This window comes from Lytechinus variegatus, chromosome 5, assembly GCF_018143015.1.
Source record: "Lytechinus variegatus isolate NC3 chromosome 5, Lvar_3.0, whole genome shotgun sequence".
Taxonomy (NCBI): Eukaryota; Metazoa; Echinodermata; class Echinoidea; order Temnopleuroida; family Toxopneustidae; genus Lytechinus; species Lytechinus variegatus.
This window is the reverse complement of record NC_054744.1, coordinates 23798225-23821937: the sequence shown is the minus strand read 5'-3', so window position 1 is coordinate 23821937 and position 23713 is coordinate 23798225. Positions and strand designations below refer to the sequence as shown.

Genomic DNA, 23713 nt, shown 5'->3' with positions numbered 1-23713 from the left:
ATGAATTTTGATTTGTAAACAGTTAATTTAATCATATAGACTAGTTAGAACAAGTTGATTATAGACAAAATTGTGAATGGGCTATAAAATGGCACTTGGACCGAGTGGTTAGGAGATGAACTGAAATACTGTAGAGGAATTTGGTTAAGACCAAGTGGGATAAGATCTGTTGAAATGTAGGCTATCAAAGTGGTAAATGTCAAATGGTCATTTATGAGAATAAAATGGTTTGTCACCTTTGAAAAGACCACTTTGGCAGAATATCGTTTCTGTACAAATAAGGCAGTAAATGCAAATCAAACTTCCCAGCATTTATTTTACTCACACCAGAGCAAGTGCATTATTTGTTTTATCAAATAGTTGCCCAGAACACAGGTCTTTAAAAGGTCTTATGTTTTTTTTTTTGTATTCTGTCTGCTGGAGCATGCATGTCACTTTTCCGGGCACACCTGTTTGCAATGTACAATTAATTAAAATGTCACGTGACATATTTCAACAATTTGGAATGCTCAAAATAAAATGCCTTTTTTATAACTACATGTAATAATGCACCTCTTACTGGTTTTACTTCCAGTTTGCACAGTAATGATAAAGCATATTGATGCACTGTGCATTCAAGCAGAACTTAATTTTCTTCAACCATACTAGAATTCACTTTTCAAGAGATAGCCCTCTCCTTACTGATTCATGAGTAGGGATTTTATTTATTATCATTGTGGATTTGCCTGATATGAAATGTTTGATTCACTTTTTCTGGAAAATAGGATTTTCGACGATATTTCTTTTTGTGGTTTATTTAAGTTTTATTTACTGTTGCCTATGGAATATTTATTGTAATTTAGGGAACTGTAAATTAATGATGAAATTATATTGACATTTTGTTTCCTCTTATAATATAAATATATAAAATCATGGAAGTTTTTGTATTCAATTTGAAATGAAGTAGAAAAAAATCTTCATTTTTTTGAGCCCTTGGATGTGTATGTAGAGTGTTTAAATGAAGTGGATCAGAACATTTTTTTGTGTGTGTGTTTGTCACAACATTTTTACGATATTTTTGGTAGCAAATGACACCAAATTTGGCATAAGGCATGGGGACCTGAGGCATGGTTCAGAACTATTCTTGTAACCAGGCTAAAATACACCAGTTTCATTGCGACCAAGTACATGTACGTATGTTTGCGGCACATCCTTACCAAATTTGGGACATGGTTTTCTCATGCCAAAATGTGATATCCAAAGCACAGAAATAAAAAGAAAAGTGTTCTGGAGCATCAGAATTTGAATGCTCTATTTAAAGGACTTTCACAATTAGTTGTGCAACTATTTGCTACAACGTATATTTTGTACATGACAGATTGTGAGACCCGCTTTTGAATCAATAAACACATACAGTATTTATTTGTGTTGATGAGATATGTTACAGTTTCATGTTACATTTGCTAATGTTGAAAACATCCCCTCTTTCATTTAATTTTTTAAGGCTATACATTTTGTATTTATAATCATGGAACCGACAATTTTGAAGAAACATGCTCAAATGCAAATTTGTCAGTCGTGACTGTCTAAGTTATCTTTGTATATTGTACAGAGTATTGAAATTCTTATGAGGTTTTGAAATTACAACTTTGACAATTAAGATAACCCAACTTCATTGCATTCATGATCATTATTTGTTGTTTGAAATGATTTGTACGCAGTATGTAAGAACCATAGTCATAGGAAAAAATAGGGGGTCAAATTGACCCCCCACCCCCCTTCCTCGAATTAAAGATCTAGTTCACCCAGCAAAAAGTTGATTGTTCCGAATAAAAAGAGGAAAAATCAAACAAGCATTATTCTCTCACTAACCACCACTTTTTCTCAATTTATTTACAGTATGACTTATAGAGCCGACGGTATTGAACCTATTCATACGTTACAATAAAGACAACTCCACATGTTCATGGAGAAATGAAACCTTATTTAACATAATAGTAAAGAAAAAAATGCAATATTCCATATAAAAGAATGAAAAAGAAAACATACGTGGGTCAGTGGGTAACGTCATTGGTTCCCTTATTTACATCTTCATGTTCTAGTAACTTTTTGGTGAGATTCTGCAAAACTTTGAATGTCTTCATCCTGACGAGAAGTTTGTTGTAATAAAAGCAGAGAAATCAGAGGAAAAAATATAAGATTTGATTAAATCCATCAAAGAATAAGAGACAATCATAAAATTTCAAGTTTTTGATTTGTGATGTCTCGTGCAAGCGATCCTCCATTATATCGTGTACATGCAATATACATTCCATACAGAGTATATTCAATTCAAAAGAATGTTGTGTCTGATATATTCCATCCCGTTAAATAAAATCACTTTCAATTTCTTAGAAAAAGACATTTTGGGGGATTTTTCTTTCATTTTTCTGCTCTTATTCACACCAACTTTTTGTCAGAGGGAATTCCCCTGTACATGTGTAACTAATGGTAATTGGTAAATCTCAAGGAAAACCTAAGAAAAACAACTAGCATTTTGACAACTGATCGTAAAATAATTTGAAGAGAATCTGATGCAATGACAATCCCCAAGTGTTTGTATCTGATCACCAGAATTGATCTTTGGCCAATCCCTTGAAAGGATCTTGCAAGGACGGACTTTCATGTCACCGCCCATGAGACACCGTATGAGCCTTTTTTTAGAAGTGAATGAAAACCATTGTTTACAAATACATTTCATGCCATTATGTAAATATTTTAAAAGTGAGCTCAATGGTTTTAACACTTGATACTAAATTTACAACTGATTCATCATAAGAAAGTCAGAGATAATTTAAGAAATTTGAAATCCTCATCAAATGAATGGAGCTCTTACATGGATATCTTCATATTGCTCATAAAATGAGCTATACTTTTCAGGTGCCACAATACCAAAAATTCTTTACTATATTAAAGAGAATTATAGGATAATATTGTCATACAGCATCCCACTATGAGCTTTCTTTTTTGGGCCACGACCTTGGCCTATACTATTTTACTATGTATTGAGATCCAAAGATATTTGGGAAAACATCACTACTAAATCACACCACATCAAATTGGCATTAAATCAATATTCTACTATACTCATCAATGTAATATGATCATGTTAGCTATAAAGATTTCTGATTGGAAAACACAACAGTTACTAAAATATTTCAGAGATTTTTCTACCTCTGATACACAGCATATATGGCTCATTAATTAGTTGTTTTTAAATCAAAATGCGAATATACAATACTGGAAAACAATAAATTTGGAAATAACACAAGAAAATTTATATTTATAAGATACTTTTATTTATTACATAGTATTAATCAGAGTGGTAATACATAACTGGGCAATTTTGAGACAAAGTTAATTGGTAACTTCAAGTTCTGCAGAAATATAAATATCTTATTTTATCAAATACAGGATTAATTTTTGTTGATATCCTCATATCATTGATTAAATTAATATAAAATGTGCCTCCTCAACATAGCCTGTTCATTTTTGACACAAACAAAAAGTACTCAGTGAAGTATGGAATTTCATCAAACAAAATGTAACCAGAAATCTTGTCAGCTTCATTCTCTGTAGTCACTTTATCCTTCTTCTGTACTCGACAAAAAACCATCAGTATCACCATCCTAAGATCTCTTTATAGTAGAAACTGAATGTCAAACGGGGCCGAGTAACACAGCAGAAGATAGCAAATGCATAGCATCTATTGGATAATACACTTGATCCGCCCCTGGGTGAGAACACAACACCTATTGCTGCGTTAACACTGCATAGAAGTCAAGTCCCTCCATGAAAGCTACACTGGAAAGTCTTTATTGGCATTGTCTATCTCAGCGTGGAGTCCTCTCATCTATGGCACTACAATGTCCTCAATACCAGTAAGTCTTGCCACGTTTCCTTGTTTCTTTGATATCATATGCTTCCATGAGCTCCTCTTCGACCGTCTTCAACGAGGGTTCGAATGTTCTTTTACACACGTCCTCTGCAACAGAGTCTTTTGGTTGCTCTGAAATTTAAGAATACAAAATGGACATAGTTTGATCATCGTGGTAAACTGCCACTTGGTTTATTCTACAGTCTACACAAAATTTGTCTAATTACCATTTGATATTTACCCATCAGGCGGGTGTTTCATAAAGCTGTTCATATTAATAGTCAAGTGCGACAAGCGACTTTATGAATGACCGATCATCCTTTCTTGGACATTAAATTAACACCAATGAAAATTTCTTGTACATCATTTACCAAAATAAAGGATCACCATTTATTAGTAAATAACTTTACAAAGACCTTTATGAAACACCTACCTAGGCGCCGTCTTATGAAGAGTTACAATTGATGCAATCAATTGTAACTCTATGGAAATCCATCAGTGTCATAATTTTTTTCTACAGGAAATTTGCACAATGTCCTTTGAAAACAAAGAGAAGCACAGTGAATTTTCAAGAAAACAATGAATGCATGAATATGCATCATAGCTGGAAAATATTTTGAAAAAACATGCATAATAGATGTTGACGTTGCTGGCCATCCATAGTTGCGATTGATCGGATCAATCAATCGCAACTGTTTATAAGACGGGCCTCTGGACAACAACCAGATTGTGTACCTACCATTTGGTCCAACTGTCACTTACTAGTAAAATATAGTATAAACTGTTTTAATCTAATATTGGTTCCTATTTTGTCTAATATAAACTTGGTCTATCTTATTACATGAGCTGTTGATAAACCAAAACAGTAGCGTACACAAGGGGGATGGTTACTGGGGTTCAACCCCCCCCCAATAAAATGTAAAAAAAAATTGTTTTTGCTTGTTAAATCTTCGGTCGTACAAACGATGGCGTCAAATTTGTAGTGAAGACCTTTTTTTTGGGGGGGGATGGCTTGTCAACATTTCATTCAGTTTGAAAACCCCTTTTAAAATTCCTGAGTATGCTATTGAACCAAATATTTAATCTTTAACCAGTTGCCTGCAAACCATTTGGCCTACTTGCCATTTGGCCCATTAATCATTTTGTTGATTTTTTCCAAAATTAGGCAACACCCATTTCATCTAATATCCATTTGGTCTATTCAGCATTTAGTCTATATGATTACAAAAAAAATGATCAAGAATCGAAATTACATTTGACAAAGCACAAAAAAGTGGAAATTGAAAAACATGGGTATTGGACTACCTGAATGTAAATGAGTATTAGATGAAGTGGGCATCGACCAGGTGAAGTGTATACACCAAATCACAATTAGAACAAAACAAGTAAAACAAATGGGTTTAGCCCATGTGGTGCTAGAGCCCAGGGATTCCAAGCTAGTAAAACAACTTCAGAATTTCCAGGGATGAAATGAAGGACTTGAGATGACCCCAAAAAAATATTTTCCACTTTTCTCTCATAGACATGTGTGTGTTTCATATTTGGGGTAAAAAGAAGGATCTTCCATGAAACATGCAAGATTTTCATTAAAATACAGCATAAAATCTGCCAAAAATGAACATTTGGAAAATCTGAAAGAAGACCAAGTGAGACTAAAGACTAGAATCAAGAATACTTAATTGGCATACTTTGTATCCATATAAGTAACAAGACAATAACGACACAATGAAAGAGTTTCCTTGTTCTTACCGACGTAGCTTTCCTTGCTCTTGTAATCTCTGGAATCAGAGTCTACTATTGGTATGGGGATGATTCTCCCTGTCCTCCTGGAAACCCGTACCTTCTCTCCTGCTTCCGTGTACCGGAAATCAATGTCCGTTGGTTTGCTAGAAATGAGCACAGGTAAACATTCTCAGCTATAAAGCTTTGAGCGACTATCATTGCCAATCACATATATTCTCTCACCAATCACATACAAGTATTTAAATCAACACAGAATGTTATAAAATGCCAGCATGAAACGAGAAGGAAAAAATTGAGAATGAAATCAATTTTAAAGAATTAGTTGATTTATGTAATCTTTTTCATGAAAACTTAAAACTTGAAACCCAGCATTCCAGTGACGTCAGAGATCTGGGCCCTGTCTTACAAAGAGTTTTGTGATCGATCAAATCCACCTCAACTATCCTTCATTATTGTCATAATTCTTCTTTCAGAAAATTTGCACAATGTCCTTTGTATTAAAGTGGAGCACAACACTGAATTGTCAAAAGAATGATGTATAAATATTTAAGTATGTGTCATAATAAAAAAAATATTTAAAAAATGCATTTTAGATGTACTGGCATTGCAGGCTTTCCATAGTTGTGGTTGATTGAATCAATTACAATTCTTTGTAAGATAAGGCCCTGATTCCTGTATTAAAAACAAAACCATGGTTTACTTACACAGGTAAATATACCTCGGGGAGGGGGAATATAATAATTTTTTCACCATGGCTACCTTTTGAGCTCACAGCCAAAATTTTGCCACATAAGATTACAGTTTATACTAGACCCTATGGGAAGGCTCCAAGGCTTTGTAGTGCATTTCAGGAAAACTTTGCCCCAGCCCCAATGTCATTTTTTCCATGAATACTACTCATAAGGTTTTATTTTTAGATTTCACCACAAAAACATAAAACATATGATGCAATAGAATGCAAACATAGCATTCAAGATCTTCAGTCCTCATATATTGTATCTTTTAGGATGATAAAGTATTTCTGAACTCACTTGTCTGAAGGGTCCACAAGTGCAACTTCCCTAACATCTAAGGGTCCTTCACTTTTGATCATTGTCCCAGAGTATCCTGGCATTCTCCCTATCCTCCTATAATGCTGGAAAAAAATCATCGAGAACAAAAAATTGGCAACAAATTCTATCAACTTGCTTCAAGTCAGATCAAAGGTGAAGAGCTAAACTGGAAGATCCCAAGAATATGAAATTGATGATTTGGTGGACCAATAGGACCACCAAGAAAAAAGGCTAGTGTGGAGCCTTGTTTACACAGACCTTGGGTTTCAACACAAGGTTCAACATGGGTTGGACAGAGGTTGGAACACTAACACTTGTTCAAAATCATTGCAAAAATCTCTAAACACTTTACAGTTACATAAAGAAAACACAAAAATTCTGATATACTTACACAATTCAAACCTTCAACGATGACCCAATTTCTCTGCTTAACAATATCAAGGACGAGTCCAAGTTTGCTTGTATCTCTCCCCTTCAATACCTGAACCTAAACAGTCAAGACAAGATAGATGGGATGCATAAAAGTACTATTATTGTATGCACCCCCCCCCCCACCCCTTGAATAAAAATAATCAGACACAGTCATGTCATTTGATTACATTTTACACAGACACAAACAACCCAAAACAACAGAGAATCCATGTAAAAAAATAAAACATGGCTACTCAACTGTTTTTATTGTCCTTGCCAACTGTGTGTTTAATTTGAGTATTCCCTTTGTCAAAGAACACTCACTCGGGAAAGTCCGCTATCAAATTTGCAAGATCTAATGGGGCTTGTTTTAGCTGTCGTAAGCCAATGTATGAAGGGTTAATTGCCAATTGTCCACTGCCAACTCATACACTCATATGGTCTACCTCCATTTAGTCTAATGCCATTCCATCCATTAACATTTCGTCTAACAACCATTTGGTCCAATCATCACTTTGTCTAATCACCAGTTGGTCTATGACCATTTCGTCTCATAACTAGTTGGTCTAATATTTGTTTTATTTTCATTCACTTTGCCCAATTAACACTTAGTCTAATTAGACCAAATGGTATGTGGACTAAATGGCTATTGGACCAACTGGTTATAAGACAAAATGGCAATTAGATCATGTGGATATTGGACGAACTGCTGGTAGACCAAATGATAGTAGACGAGTTGGCAACTGGAGGAATTGGCATTGGACCAAATGAAAATAAACCCGTCCGAAGGCTACTTTCTTTATCCCATTTCTTGATACGGAGAATAGCCTTTTGTTAACAGCACAGTGATTATTTTGATGTAAAATTTCAATTTTTTATATTTCAGGTTGTTAAACAAATTGCAATTCTTAACATTACAAAAATGACATTCTTGAGATCAATAAATGGGAATGAAGAATAAAAAAGGCTTGCCACAGAGGATGTCAGCATATGCTAGTCAAAACATCTAGGTCTGACAGCTACTTAATCATTAATATTTTGCAAGAGAAGAAACATTTGATAACATTCAGCACTTCATAAACTTCAGCACTTTTTTATCCATAGCTTCATTCCCCCCAAAGAAAAAATCAAACACGTCTCTGCTGATGTCAGTGTACATATAGGTAAAAGACAGAAACACTTTTATCTTTTACAGAAATTTTTAATCTTGTCACTTCTTCAGTTTTCAAAATGCGTCACATTTTAGGATGTCTATAGGCCTACTTACCAAGTCACCTCTAAAGATCTTCCATTCCTTGATTGGTTCCACCTGGACCTTGGGACGGTCCCTCCCGGGAAGGTTCTGTATCTGGGCCTGGATGGTCCAGGGCCTTGACATGGTATAGCGGTAGTGTCGATTGACCTTCTTCCAGGCAGGGATCTGCTTCCTTGCCATGAGTAACAGGTCTGTCAGGCGCACCATGGTAATTTGATGCGTTTAGAATCTGGATGGTTTTCAGAGTTCAGAGAGAAATTGTGACAAATAATGGAAGTTTATTTTGAATCTGTTCACAGGCAATCACAATCGAGTTCATAACAGAAGGTATATAAAATGTGTTTTTACTTGTTAGCACCCAAAAACAACTTTAAATGTTCCTGATCGTCCATTTAGTAATCAGATATAAAAAAAAGACTTGTACGATACCATGTGCATAATGTCCGAAAAACAAAAAAGAAAAGGAGAGGATAAAGACGAAGAAAATTAGAGACAAAAAGAAGAAAAATGACAAAGAAGAAAAAAAAGAGCAAAAGCCAAAAGAGAAGAATGAAAACAGGAAGAAAGAAAAAGAAAACCGACAAAAAAAATGAAAAGAAGGTAGAGGAACAAATTACGAAAAGAATAAAAAAGGAATAGAAGAAAAGAAAAGCAAATGATTCAAACAAAAATAACTCATTTTTTCAAAGAAAACAACAAACTGTGGATGAAATAGTCATCTTGACTGGTTACCAGACAAAGTGAAACCAAACGAAGGAAGAAGCAAAAACTTATGGAACTAGACTCATGAATAACATCTTTCTCCAAGTATCAAATAATAGCCTTTGGTCAGGGCTTCTGTTGTATTTTGTATATGGACTTAGGTGGTATTGGCAGGATCCGAGATAACATGAACGTACTAAAATCGCATAATCAATGCTTATTTTATTTTTTAATTTCTTATAAGTAGGGGAAGGCGGGGTAAGTTGTGACAGTTTTTGCTTTTTGCATGTTAGAATTGATATGATTAATAATCTTGTCGAAATAAGTACCTTGCCTTGAAATTTAATTCTTCTGAAATATTTTCCACCTATATACAACTTTCTATCCCCACACTGAAAGTCATCGTGACCTTTGAAAAAAACGATGTCAAATGGCTCAACTTGCCCCATATATGGGGTAAGTTTGAGCCACCTTCTGGGGTAAGTTGAGCCACAAAAACTATGTACAAAATGTATGGGGGGAGAACCAGCATGTCAATTTTTTGTTAAAAGTCTTTTCACTTGCTAATTCTCTATAAATACTAACATCCTGTAAAAGGAAAAGAGCAGTCATGTAAATTTGCTCCTTTCAGCCTGCATTTCAATCGATTTTTATAGTTTGTTTTTTAAGATACATTACCATAGGAATTACCATGGCTCAACTTGCCCCATGCTGTTTGGCTCAACTTACCCCAGTCCAAACTTAGTGCGATAATTTTGTATCCACACATTTATTATGCATCCATCATATAAAAGACTATGACAAGAATGAAGATCCATACCTGGACTAATAATGTTGTTATCATGTCTTTATTATATTTAAAGACGTGTGTGTTTATAAAGCACTTATCTATTTCACACTCTTTTTTACTTTTTTGGCTGAAATTCATATTTTTCCCTCTAAAAAACTACTTTTTGTTTCAAAGTTGGAAACAATGTGGTGGGGTTAGGGGTTATGCTATGGGTCATCAATACATGACACCACCACAATGTCTGACTCATTCATTATTGGCCTGGGGCTGGTGGCTCAACTTGCCCCTATGCTCAACTTACCCCGCCTTCCCCTATGCTTTTATTCTCTTTTATCTTTTTTTTTGTTTTTGCCTGATTGGTGCTAAAAAATGATTGAACTTGTGAGCCTCGTCTAAAGGCTATATCGATCCTTCACAACTGGGCGTTGTGGCGTGCGCCTGTAATCCAAGCTGTGGGGAAGTTACAAATTGATGCAGAGGTTCGAGGTTCAAGCCCTGGTCACGTCTTTCGGATGGTGACGTTAAAGGTCGGTCCCAGACGTAAATAATCATATCTGATTGATACATGTCTGACAAATCTCAAATACACACACGCTTCCCATATGAACAACTTTTAATGCACACCAGCTAATTTTTTCGTCATTTCTGCCTAGTTTTGAGGAACAGCTATATTGCGGCTAAATACGAGTATGTATAGATTTCCTTTGTTACATTTTCTTTCCAATTTTATTCATTTATGTGTGATTGCAGTCAAGCCTGAGTCAAATCGATTTTAAAATCAGTGTTCGATCGAGCTCATCGAGTGCCAGTGCAGATTTTGCAAAATCAGTGCATCGAAAAAAAAAATCAAATACGTTGACCAGCCATTTTGTTTGGTTCACACAATCTTCAAAATAAACAGTAATGTCTAACTTGACTACTAGTTACTTGATTTATATTCCCCCCAAAATGAAACCGATTGTGTAATTATGATGCCTATTCACCATTAATTTGAAGTTTATATCCATCAGAGTTTGAGTCTTGCTGAGATAATCTATGCATGATGAATTAATTAATGGAAGTCATCGCCATCGATCGCGTGTGCGGTACTGTGCTTTAATCAAACCAGAAAATTGGTCAACTTGAATTGTAATTATTAAACATCCAAAAATAATTTATATAAATTTAGAGCTTGATCCGAGACATTCAAATATTTTTCGATCGCATGCTCTTTACTTGACTGTGTCTAAAATAAACAACTGGAACGCCGCTGGCAGTCTCGCCTGCATTATACAATTCGATATAACAGCAGTGCTGCCTGTAGACAGCTAAATCATTCACAGAAAAAAACACTAACAAGATGAAATATTATGTCCATTCACCCAAATGACCTTTGACCATGATCATGTGACCTAAAAACATGTGCAAAACAATCATCCATACTTGATTACCTTTATGTCAATGTTTCATGAGCTAGATCCATAAACTTCCTAAGTTATAATGCCAATTCAACACATACTCCCAACACTGCCAGAGTTCACCTTTAAATGACCTTTGATCTTGGCCATGTTCCTGAAACGCACACAAGGTTTTTAAGGATTCATTGCTGCTCTTATGTCCTAGTTTCATAGACTATATCTATAAATTTTTAAAGTTATGATGACAATTCCACAAATACCCCCAACATTACCAAAATTTGTTGACCCTAAAATGACCTTGGTCATATAACCTGAAACTTTTGCACAAGATGTTCAAGGATACTTGATTGCTCTTTATGTCCAAGTTTCATGAACTAGATCCATAAACTTTTAAAGTTATGATGACAATTCCTCAAAAAAAAACCAACATGACCAAAGTTTGTTGACCCTAAGAGACCTTTTACCTTAACCATGTGACCTGAAACTCAAGGAGGATCTTTAGTGATACACTATCACCCTTATGTCTAAGTCTTACGAACTAGGTCCATATACATGTATCTTCGAAGTAATGACAACATTTCACAAACTTAACCTTGGTTAAGATTTTGATATCGATTCCCCCAACATGGTCTAAGTGCATTGAGCCTAAATGACCTTTGAGGCTTTGACCTTGGTCATGTGACCTGAAACTCAGGCAGGATGTTCAGTAATACTTGATCACTCTTATGTCCAAGTTTCATGAACTAGGTCCATATACTTTCTAAGTTATGATGACATTTAAAGGGGAAGTTCACCCTGACAAAAAGTTTATTGTAAAAATAGCAGAAAAAATAATAAAAAATATTGCCGAAGGTTTGAGAAAAATTCATCAAATAATCAAAAAGTTATTAGAATTTCAATTATTTGATTTGTGACGTCATATGCGAGCAGCATTCCTACATAGCGAATGGTAAAAAATCAATGAAATGTCATTTTCTCAGAAAATTGAAAATGGTTTTCACTGTAACTTTTGTATATCAATAGACAAATCATTTAACACCCGATCATGAAAAGAAAACAAAATTAAGTCATCAGGAACCATACAAAACTTGAAATTCATACAGTTTATAACTTTATATTAAATAACACGTGGGGCACCTGCTCGTTTATGACGTCACAAATACAAAATTTTGAACTCTAATAACTTTCTTACTCTTTAACGGATTTTCCTCAAACCTTCACCAATATTTTTCACTATTTTAACAACAAAGTTTTCTTCAGGGTGAACTTCCCCTTTAAAAAACCTATGTGTAACCTTGGTTAAGATTTCAATCAGTGGGAAATCCGTAGGCCTAATTATATTATGGATTCTTAGATTACTTATTTGGTGATGTAATCAGAGGAGCAAGTTATTGAGTTTTCATATTCATAACTAGTTGTTTCAGCTTTCGTTTTGAGTCTTGTTGTGATCTTGTAATGGGATGAGAGATGCCTGTGTGTGTCAGTGATGCTGCGATGTTTCATCTAATTTTTTAAAAAAGTTTTGACAATGTTACATTTGAAATTTTATTCATTTCTAAACATTTTAGTTTTCTAACAATGTTTGAAATATATTTTAAAAACCCAAAATATCATTAAGATTTTTGTTAGATGATTAGATTTTTGTGTTACTTGAAGTTTGAAGGTTTTTTCTTTCTTTCTTTCATTTTTATCCTTCTTTCCTTCTGCGTACCTTTTTTTGTACCATCTCGCTTTCTTTCCTGATCCTTTCTCTCCCTCTGTTCATTTATCTTTCTTTACTTCTTTCTCTTTTTTTTTATTTCCCCTTTTAATTTCTTTCATTCTTTCTTTCCTTAAATTTGTTTTTCCTTCTCCCTTCCTCTTCTTTTCATTCTTTTTCTGCACCAATTTTCTTTCTTTATTCTCTCCTCCCATCATTCTTTCTTCCCTCTCTTTCATTCTTTATTTATTCATCTTCCCTTCCTTTCTTTTTTTGTTCATTTCAAAGAATGACAGAATTCTTTTTTCTTTTGTTTTTAATTGTTTCTTTTATCTGTTTCCTCTCAATTCATCTTTTTTTTCTTTTTCTCCTTCATTCTTTGGAATCTTTCGTTCAATCTACCTTCCTTTTCTTTACATTTTTAACATTGTGTAGTCTTCTTTGTTGACTGATTTTCTATTAAGACCTGGCTCGGCCGATTTGCTTGTGCATCATGCTTTGTTGATCATCTGGTTCACAGCACTCCTAGTACCAATGAGGTCCAAACATTAACATGTATGGACCTCATAGGCGACATTACCCAAAAATATGGGTTAGACAATGCTGTTCTGATTTCCAACCCAAGACTTTGGTAAATGTACGCCTTAATACAAATTGGAGTTAAGTGATATGACTTTCATTTGGTGGGGAGACATTAAAAGTATTAATTAAGTAGTTCAAATTAAAATATATAGATTATCATTAAACTTACATTTCAGGCCCTTTTTGTTGATTTTCGGTGAGCGTTCCACACAGCTGCGACGAGTGATCAACTCCGAAGTGATACGCGAACTGGTCAGCTGATCGGTCAGGTGATCGGTAGATTATCTTTTTGTCAGACGTTCATAATTTATGTAAAGCGTATCAATCTTCAGTATCTTGATTCCAAAGTATCAGTATTGCAGATAAATGTCATTATTGATTGGAATCAGTGGCGGATCGGGGGGGTGGGGGTGAGCATTTCTGGCGGATCGGGGGGTGGGGGTGGGGGTGAGCATTTCTGCCCGATCCCCCTATTGAGATTTGTAGTAAATATTTTGGAATTAAATACGTTGTTCATACTAGTTATGCGACCCCTCCCTTATGATGATCACAGCATTATTTGTAATGGGGATATTTCGTTCATAATTATTCTTGTCTCTTCTTTCTCTTTTTTAGCCTTTTTTTGCTTGTTAAAACCTTTTTCCTTTTTTTTTTGGGGGGGGGGCTCGCCAAATTTTACGTGGGTCAAAATTACCTTCATTTTTTTAGTGACAATCTTTTTTTCATTTGTCCAGTTCTACGCGAGACAAAATTACCTTCGATCATTATTATAGTTAAAAACTTTTTTTTATTTTTTATTTATTTTTTTTTTTGGGGGGGGAGGTTGCCAAATATCACGCGAACGTTTTTCAGCTTTTACTGTTTTATTCGACTTATAATCAAATATTAAATGGGGCTTACCACAGTTTTTTTTTAAGTCAATTCATAAGAATATTCCTCCTCGGGATTTGAGCTTTCTTTCATGAAATATCAATTTTTTCATGATTACCAAAAATACTTAAAATTTTTTATCGGTGTATGCCTATAAAGCTTTAGCTCATGCGTTGCGCCTGCCATATTTTAATGCTGATCAACTTTATGCTTTTAATGAATTCCTAAAAACAATAAATTCTCAGATCATCAATTTTGTCGCAATCGAATAATTCGATTGCGTCTCTCTATCAGTTTTGAATATTCATAAAAAATATCAGCTCGTGCTTTTTGCTCATAATATTTTGATTAGTAAATTCTTCTCTTTATACGGGATAGATAGATAACTAGAGAGAGAGAGTTGGGGGGGGGTCCCTCAGCTACTTGTCCTCGCTTATTTGTTATTATTTGTTATTATGCTCATGTTGTGAGAGCTTTGTGTTTTCACATTTTTTTCTTTTTCAACCTTTTTATTGTCTCGGAGCTTCCCTCTATTTCTTTACACTATATAATGTAGTCCTTTTTACCTCATTGTTTCAATCATTGGCGGCGGAAGCCCCAAATTTTAGGAGGGGACAACCTAAAAAATTTTGACAAGCAAAAAAAAAAGGCTCTCAACCCAAACATTTTAGGGGGGACGTAGGAAAATAAATTGACAAGCAAAAAAAAAAAAAGGTCAACAACAAATTTAGGGGGGAACGTCCCCGCTTCCGCCGCCTATGGTTTCAATTCTTTTTTTGTTCTCATTTCAATGAAAACATCATTATTAAACTGACGTAGAAGACTTTATTACGAAATTTTGACATTGTTTTGTTTCATTTGTTTGGCTTTCTTTTTTTCTTCTCCTCATCTTCTTTTTCTTCTTACTTTTTCCCTTTCCTTATTTTCTCTTCAGTATTTCATTCAGGTATCCGCCAATTTATACAACACCAAGCATATAGAGGCGGATAATCAGTGAGGGAGCATGACGGTGTGCCGCTCTAAAAAAAGGAGGAATATTGGAAGAAAAAAAAAGAAGGGATGGGGAAAAAATAAAGAAAAAAAAAAGATGATGATGGCAATGACGATGATGAAAATTATCTTGGTGATGATGATGGTTGTGGTGACGGTTGTGGTGATGATGATGGCGATGCTAATGATAGTGGTGATGATGATGATGACGAGATGTAATTTTGTTATTTTGTCTTTGAAAAAATTAAGTAGTGCAAAGTTGAATTCATTTAAAGTTTATTATGAAAATAGCAGAAAAAAAATTGGTATGCGTTCGAGGAAAATCCATCCCCCACCAATCTTTTTCAAAGGTAAGATTTTTTTTTTGCCCGGGGGGGGGGGGGGCCACTTCCATTCACGAGTGGATACCATGCGCGACCATGGGGTCTCGAAAAGCACCCTAAACACGTAATTTCCATATTCTGAAAATGCACCCCTTAACAAGTATTGGCGTGTGAAACCCTACCCTTAACAAGTATTGGAAACAAAACGATACTCTTGGCAAATATTCCCTGAAATGAACCCCTAAACAAGTACAGGAATGTTTTATTGTTACGGGTCCTTCGGTCGTCGGCTTTACCTTATTTGGTTTAGTACGACCCCACCTTCTACACCTCGCGCAAATCGGACTCTAAACACGAAGTGTTGGAGCAAAAAGGACATCCTTTATAAAACATTTTGATTTTGTTTTATCATCCCCGCAAATTAGACCCTAAACACAACGGTTTTCCTAGCGAATTAATAGATACCCTTTTTTCGTTATTTTTGTGTTTTTGACACCCTTATCACGTTACGTAGGTAACGTGCCCTATCGTGAAAAGGACATCCTTTTTACGTTTTTTTTTGGTCGCGCATGGTATCCACTCGTCAATGTAAGTGGCCCCCCCCCCCGGGTTTTTTTGTGACGGCGTAGGCCTTTGCAAGCAGCTATTATTATGGTAAAAAAGTAAATGAAATGTCAAGAAATACATGATGATTTTTATGGTACATTTTAGTAGGCCTATATCAATTCATACTTGTTATCAAAAAGAAAAAAGTGGGTCGTTACGGACCATTAAAAATGGGAAATTTGGGCATTTTATATTTAGGATAGAGCAACTGCTCGTTATAGACGTCACAATAAATCAAGCATTCTAAATTCTATCAACTCCATTTTTTGTCAAATAACACCTTCATCGATATTTTGAAATGATTTTTCTCATATTTTCATCATCTTTTTATCAGGGTGAAATTCCCCTTTAATTTACAAAACAGATTCGCAAACAATATCAAGAGTAGTGGGAGGCAAGGGTGGAAATCTAAGGTAGGGGACCAGGGGCTGGAAAACAGGCAAAAAAAAAACAAAAAGGAAGGTTTATCACCCCCAAAAGAAGGTCGTCTCGTCCAAAATACATGTTTTACTTCGATTTAAATGATGTAGGCCTATTTCTTTCCATCATATATAAAAGAACAAAAATAGTAGGGGGACATTTGATAATGTGCCCCTACTATTTTGGGTTAGGGGGAAGTGTCCCCCTGGGATTTGCGCCCATGTGGGTGGGGGGTGTTGCACCTCCTTTCGGAATCATTATGGAACAGTGTGAATAGTCGCTGTGATTTCGATCTCATACCTATAAAAAAAATAGAACAGAAGAACGCCTTGACCACAGGCCAAAATGCCTAACAATTTTTCCGCGGCATTAGCGACTCTCGTAAGGGGCGCTCCATTTATAAATAAAGTTGCATGTGTAGCTGTTTATGGCAACAGAATCTATCGCAGAATTGAAGCCAGAAGCGTGGGAATTTTCAAGAAAATTCAAGAAAAGAACCGGTGAGTACCGATTTAACAGTACTAATCTAATTAGTTACATGTATTGAATTATAAGAATATTCAATTTTTCGTGAAACAAAGCTTAGTTCTAAGCTAGGGCGGCCCAAATGCGCGTGAGTGGAGTCCCAGTTTCTTAACACGGGTAAGTATTGCGTTGTCGCCTAGAGTGGTACACAGTAGCATTTTGTGAAATCTGGTCCTGGCCACTCCTAGTACCAATGAGGTCCAAACATTACATGTATGGACCTCATAGGCGACATCAGTGCTAAAATTGGGTTAGAGATTTATGTGGATCTAAATTTATTGTAATTTCAACAAAAGTACTAGCTAAATTTGAGGCTTTTGTTGAAATTTTGCTTTAATGATACATTAATGCTTCAATAAGTAACAAAAAATTGAAAGAAATGAAGGGGAACTTACATTTTGACGACTTTTTCCTGATTTTCTTGGCAGTTGTCCTTCACTTCTGACTCTCGATCGGACCTGATATGCAGATCACGTATACGCGTTCTCGTCAGGTGATCGGTCGGTTATTCTTTTCGCCAGATGTTGATAATTATATATTTCATAACGCAGCGTTCATCGCAAATTTAGCTGAAAGAGATTGAAGTTGAACAGCGCAAGCTTTAATTTATTCAGAAATAACGTTTGATTGCACAAGTTTCGCCTCGGACATTTAGGATCATTTGGTCCCATATTGGCGTAACTACGGGGGGGGGGGGGGTGTCCCTACCACCGTCCACACCGGGCGTCCACAAGCCAGCAATTATCTTTTTTCTCTTTTTTTAACCAAAATGCTTCCCCCCAGAAAAAAAGAACCAGGGTTAAAGAGAAAGACAATTATGATAGAGGAACACAAAATACTTTATTTTTTCAGCTTTTAATGCATCGACTTATAATCAAATATTAAATGGGGCTTAGAACATTTTTTTAAAAAGTCAATTAATAAAAATATTCCGCTCTTCGGGATTTGAGCTTTCATGAAATATCCGATCTTTTTCATGATTACCGAAAATACTTCAAATGTCAAAAAAAAAATTATCGGTGTAGTAGCTGATACCTTGCGCCCGCCTTAATTATTTTAATGTTGAGATACTTTGCTTTAATTTAATGAATTCCTAAAAGCATTAATTCTCAGATCATTTGTCGCTATCGAATGATTCGATTGGTAAGCTAGTTGTATAATTATTATGATTCATGAATTGTTTAAAATGTGTCTCTCTATCAGTTTTGAATATTTAAAAAAATGTCAGCTCGTGCTTTTTGCTCGCAATATTTTGATTAGTAAGAAATTCTTGTGTATGCGAGTTTGATACATAAATAACTAGAGAGAGAGGGGGGGGGGGTGTCCCTCAGCTACTTGTCCTTGCTTATTCCAATTTTTTTTATTATGCTCGTGTTGTGAGTATTTCAAAGTCTTTTCTTTTTCTCACCCTTTTTATTGTCTCGGAGCTTCCCTCTATTTCTTTGCTACGATGTATAGCCCATCTTACTTGTTTCATTTTTTTATGTTCTCATTTCATTGAAAACATAATTATTAAACTGACGTAGAAGACTTTACAACAAAATTTTGATATTGTTTTTTCTTGTTTGTTTGGCTTTCTTTTTTCTTCTCCTCAGTCCTTTTTCTAATTAGTTTCCCTTTCCTTATTTTATATTATTTCATTTCATGAGGCATCCGCCAACTTATATACAACAACAAACGTTAGAGGCGGATATCCAGTAAGGGGGCGTGGTGGTGTGCCCTCTAAAAAGAGGAAAATAGGAAGGAAAAAAAGCAGGATTTATCTTGGTGAAGATGATAGTGGTGGTGATGGTGGCGGTGATGATGATGATGATGATGATAATAATGATGGTGGTAGTGGTGATAAAGATGAGAATGAAGTTGGTGACGATGATATGATGATGATGTAATTTTGTCTTTAAAAAAATAATAGTGCAAAGGCGAAATCATTTAAAGTTTATTATGAAAATAGCAGAAAAAAATAATTTGAAAAATTGTACGTATGCGTATGGAAAATCTATCCCCCACCAAAAAAGAAAAAAAGTGAGATTTTGTTTTGTTATTTGTGACGGCGTAGGCCTATGCGAACAGCTGTGTGATATAATTATGGTAAAAAAAGTAAATGAAATGCCAAGAAATACATGATAATGACTTTTATTGTACATTCAGTATATCAGTAGATAAATTCATACTCGTTCCAAAAAAAGAAGAAAGTGGGTATATTATGGACCATTAAAAATGGGCAGTTGCTCTATATATTATATTACATAGAATATATAGAGCAACTGCTCGTGTGTAGCGGTAAGTTATTCACCTGATCTACATAATTCATGCGGCGCACGGCGCGTGCGCAATGTTTAATAATTATTGTTGTGAATACAATGAATGTCATCAAAAACATAATAACACAGATCAAATAGTGCCAGCTCGACGCGCAAAATGAGAAAAAAATATATATTTTCTGCCCTGATAATTTGATAACCCTATAACCTAACCCAATTTCTAAGTATTTTTATCATAAACAGGATAACTATATACAATGATTGAAATTAACTTTATATTCTTTTGCGAACAAAATGAATATGAAAGACAGCTTTTTGATAAAGAACACAGTTTTAGAGCGTTAGAGCGCGATTTATACCTACAACCGCTAACATAGGCGGATCCAGGGGGGCCGAGGGGCCCGGGCCCCCTATTGGCGGAGCAAAAAAAGAAAAAAAAAGAAAGGAAAAAAGAAAAGGAAGGGAAAAGAGAGGAAAAAAGAAGAAAGGCAAACATAAGAGGAGGAACATGATTAAATGAAATAACATTAGGGGAAGACTCTGAAAATAATTTTTTTTTAAATCTATTTGTTAGGATAAAAAATTTTCGCTCGCGCTTCGCGCCTTATTGTCTTTTAGGGTATTTGCATATCTTGCTCAATATGGAGCTTGAAAAATCAAACTTTGAAGTCATTATACAAAACATATTTCAGCTGGGAAATTGAACTTTCATTATTTTGTTTCATTTACAAATTGATTTTTAAAAAGTGCTCTGTAAAAATGTCTGTGATATCATCTGAACATTATCATTTTCTGCTTGCGCTGCGCGCTCGCAAAATTTGAATTTTCAGGTACGTATTATTTTCCTGTATTCCATAAAGTTCTCAAAAAGTTCCCTATTCAGGTCAGATTGTTAAAACGTATCAGCTAGCGCCGCACGCTATAGCATTTGGATTAGTCGGTTATGTATATCCCAATATTAATTCTAAATCAAACTAATTTGATGACAGTTTATCAAAAACTTCGACTCGCGATTTCTGCTCGCATTGATAGATATATAATGCCTCTTATGCATAATTACAAAGTGCTTTAAATGTCCAGTTTTCAGGCCATAAAATTAACACATTTCGCGCTCCCATGCGAGAGAAATAGGAAGATGGTCATCAATTTCATATGATGACATAATGCCCTCATAGCATGTTCCGGTCCTATGTAAAAACTCAAAGTAATAAAAATAAAATACATCAGCTCTTTTTTAACTGTGATCCATCACAATTCACAATTTTCCCACAAAGTGTTTGCATTACAGAGCTTAAATTCACCCTTTGTTATATCATATATTTTTAGCTCGCGCTTTGCGCTCTCTTTATTGATTTTCATGATAAGAAAGTTACTTAGAATACCCAAATTCTAGGTCGAAATCTAAAACACACGTTAATTCAGATACGCAGATTGTTCTCTATTTAAATCATTATCCAGTTTCAGATCACAATATCAAAAAGTGTCTGCTCGCGGATAAATAACTTATCCTTTTCATGATAAAACATGAATAGTGCGTCCAGAATCTTTCCCCATAATTTTGTTTACCCATCACATTTCTCCTATTTTCTCCTCCCTTTTATTTTCCATTAATTTTTCTTTCGTTCACTTTTTTTCTGTCCTCTTTTCCCATAATTTATTTTACCCATCACATTTCTCCCTATTTACTCTTCCCTTTTATTTTCCATTAATTTTTCTTTCGTTCACTTTTTTTCTGTCGCCTTTCCCCTTCTAAGTTCTATTTTTTTTTCTCGTCTCACCGCTTTTCCTCATCCCCAGCCCTCGATCGACGCCCGTGCAGATTCGCAAACAATATCAAGAGTATATGTCTACTTGCAAGGGCGGAAATCTCTCCCCAAAGGTAGGGGGACCAGGGGCTGGAAAATTTGACAAGCAAAAAACAAACAAAAAAAGAAGGTTTATCACCCTCTAAAGAAGGTCATCTTGACCAAAAGAAATTTGACAAGCAAACAAGCAAAAAAAAGGGGGCATGCCAAAAGTAAGATCGTCTCTTCCAAAATACATTTCGAATTTGAACGACATGACCAAAAATAGTAGGGGGACATTTCATAATGTGCCCCCTACTATTTTGGGTGAGGGGACATGTCCCCCGGCCCTGGGGTTTGCGCCCATGTGGGTGGGGGTGTTGCGCCTCCCTATCGGGATCATATCACAGCGAGTATACACTCTTCCATATTGGAAGAGTGTTTACTCGCTGAGATTTAGATCTCACACATAATTTTATAAAAAAAAATAGAACAGCTACGCCTTGAACACAGGCCAAAATGCCTAACGATTTCTCCGCGGCATTAACAACTCTCGTAAAGGGCGCTCCATTTATAAATAACGTTGCATGAACAGCTCTCTATGGCGACGAAATTTACCGCGGAATTGCAGCCAGCAGCGTGGGAAATTGGCAGAAAATTCAAGAAGAGAACCGGTGAGTACCGATTTAACAGTATTCATGTATTAATTAATATTTATTTAATCATAAGAATAATTTTTTTTTACGGAAAGAAAGCTTAGTTCTAAGCTAGGGCGGCCCAAATGCGCGTGAGTGGAGTCCCAGTTTCTTAACACGGGTAAGTATTGCGGTGTCGCCTAGAGTGGTCCTGGCTGCCGCAGCAAACTTTGATTTAGATCTACGCCTAGTTTATACAACATTCTCACTCATAATTTTTTTCCCTTTGGACGGCTGTCACAATAGGAACTTTTCCCAAACTGACATGTCAACGTGTTTTTCGCACTTTGCCTTTGCAGATGCAGACTGCAAAGCCAAAGCGAGTTCTATATTACACTAACAAAAATATTAATACATGGGACTATTATTTACAGGTTATCACGGTTATGACACGACACAAGTTCCATTCAATATTTTCACGATGTCGGGGGAACACAAATAATTTTTAACAATATATTATGATAAAATGGCGATAATATAACCTTCGATTCAATCTATTACTGAGATAATATGAACTTCTCAGCAAAAAAAGACAAAAAAAGGTAAAACGATGAACGGATCACTTACCTCTCGTCACGTACGTTCAATCAACTAAACTTATCGACCATATACGGTATACCCATCCAGCCTAGAGAATAACGCAAATAGTAATACATCTCTTATCTCAGCTCTATGCACCCACCCCAATTATCCAGCCAAACTATAAAGGAGTCATAGGGCTCTTGCTTCACTTATTCATAGTCAAGAGAAAATAGGAAAGATAGAATCTGAGAGAAATATAGAGGCAGTCCACATAATAATAATAATATTGCGACCCCCTCCCCCCTGTAAACAGGGTTTATCAGCTCTTTTAAGGTGTCATCTTTCATTTTTATAAGCAACTCAGGAATAATATGGATTTTCATTACATAAATTTTGGTTGTAGACGTACTACCATTGGCGGCGGAAGCCAATAAATTTAGGGGGTGTCCACCTGAAATTTTGGGATGGACACATGTAAAAAATAGGACAAGCGCCCCAAAAAAAAAAAAAAAAAAAAAAAAAAAGGTCATCAAACTAAATTTTAGGGGGGGACAACACACGTTTCAGCGGGGGCCACGTGAATTTAGGGGGGGACGCAGGAAAAAAATTGACAAGCAAAAAAAAAAAAAAAAAAAGGTTATCAAAAAAAATTTAGGGGGGGACACGTCCCCCCGTCCCCCCCGCTTCCGCCGCCTATGCGTACTACTATATGATTTAATGATCATGCACGTGGTGGTGCAAATATTCATCATGTCGTACAAAAAAAAAATCACAGCCAAATGAAAAAAGGGGGAAAAATAAAGAGAAAAGGGTGAAATATTATTTTCTAAATATCATGTCAAATTCTTTCAAAAATATTGGATTTTGTATTTTAAAAAATGTCGAAAGTTTTGCTCGCTTAGTCACAATTGTTTTTATATATATTTCAGGAGATCTGCCATACCATAACTATAGCCCCCTCAAAACTTTTGGCTTATTATTATGTTTTCTCATTTGTAATATGAAAAAATGGAAATATAGAAATGAAATAAATCAATAAATTCAAAATTCATCTTTGGCTCATTACTGTTTTTTTTTGTATTCATGATTTCTCATAGTATGGATTTTCCAAAAGGGGGCCGGGGCACATTTTTCCGAGAGAAAAATTGACAAGCCAAAAAAGGGGTTTTAATTTTAGTTTTGCTTCTCATG

General features: G+C 35.3%; 1 protein-coding gene across 1 annotated transcript; it reads right to left on the bottom strand.

Moving 5' to 3' along the window:
- Nucleotides 1-3229: 3229 nt before the first annotated feature.
- Nucleotides 3230-22606, bottom strand: LOC121415770 (probable 39S ribosomal protein L24, mitochondrial). The gene is made up of 6 exons (XM_041609097.1): nt 22568-22606; nt 8369-8585; nt 7082-7177; nt 6670-6773; nt 5645-5781; nt 3230-4027 (listed from the first exon to the last, which is right to left on the bottom strand). The coding sequence occupies exons 2-6, from the start codon at nt 8561-8563 to the stop codon at nt 3891-3893; spliced, it is 669 nt and encodes a 222-aa protein (XP_041465031.1). The 5' UTR covers nt 8564-8585; nt 22568-22606; the 3' UTR covers nt 3230-3890.
- Between the last annotated feature and the right edge of the window lie 1107 nt (nt 22607-23713).

Coding starts and splice junctions, on each gene's coding strand:
- LOC121415770 (XM_041609097.1), bottom strand. CDS start 8,563: ATGGTGCGCCTGACAGACCTGTTACTCATGGCAAGGAAGCAGATCCCT. Junction 6,774..7,081: donor TCGTTGAAGGTTTGAATTGT/GTAAGTATATCA, acceptor ATTTTTTTCCAG/CATTATAGGAGGATAGGGAG. Junction 5,782..6,669: donor CTTGTGGACCCTTCAGACAA/GTGAGTTCAGAA, acceptor GCTCATTTCTAG/CAAACCAACGGACATTGATT.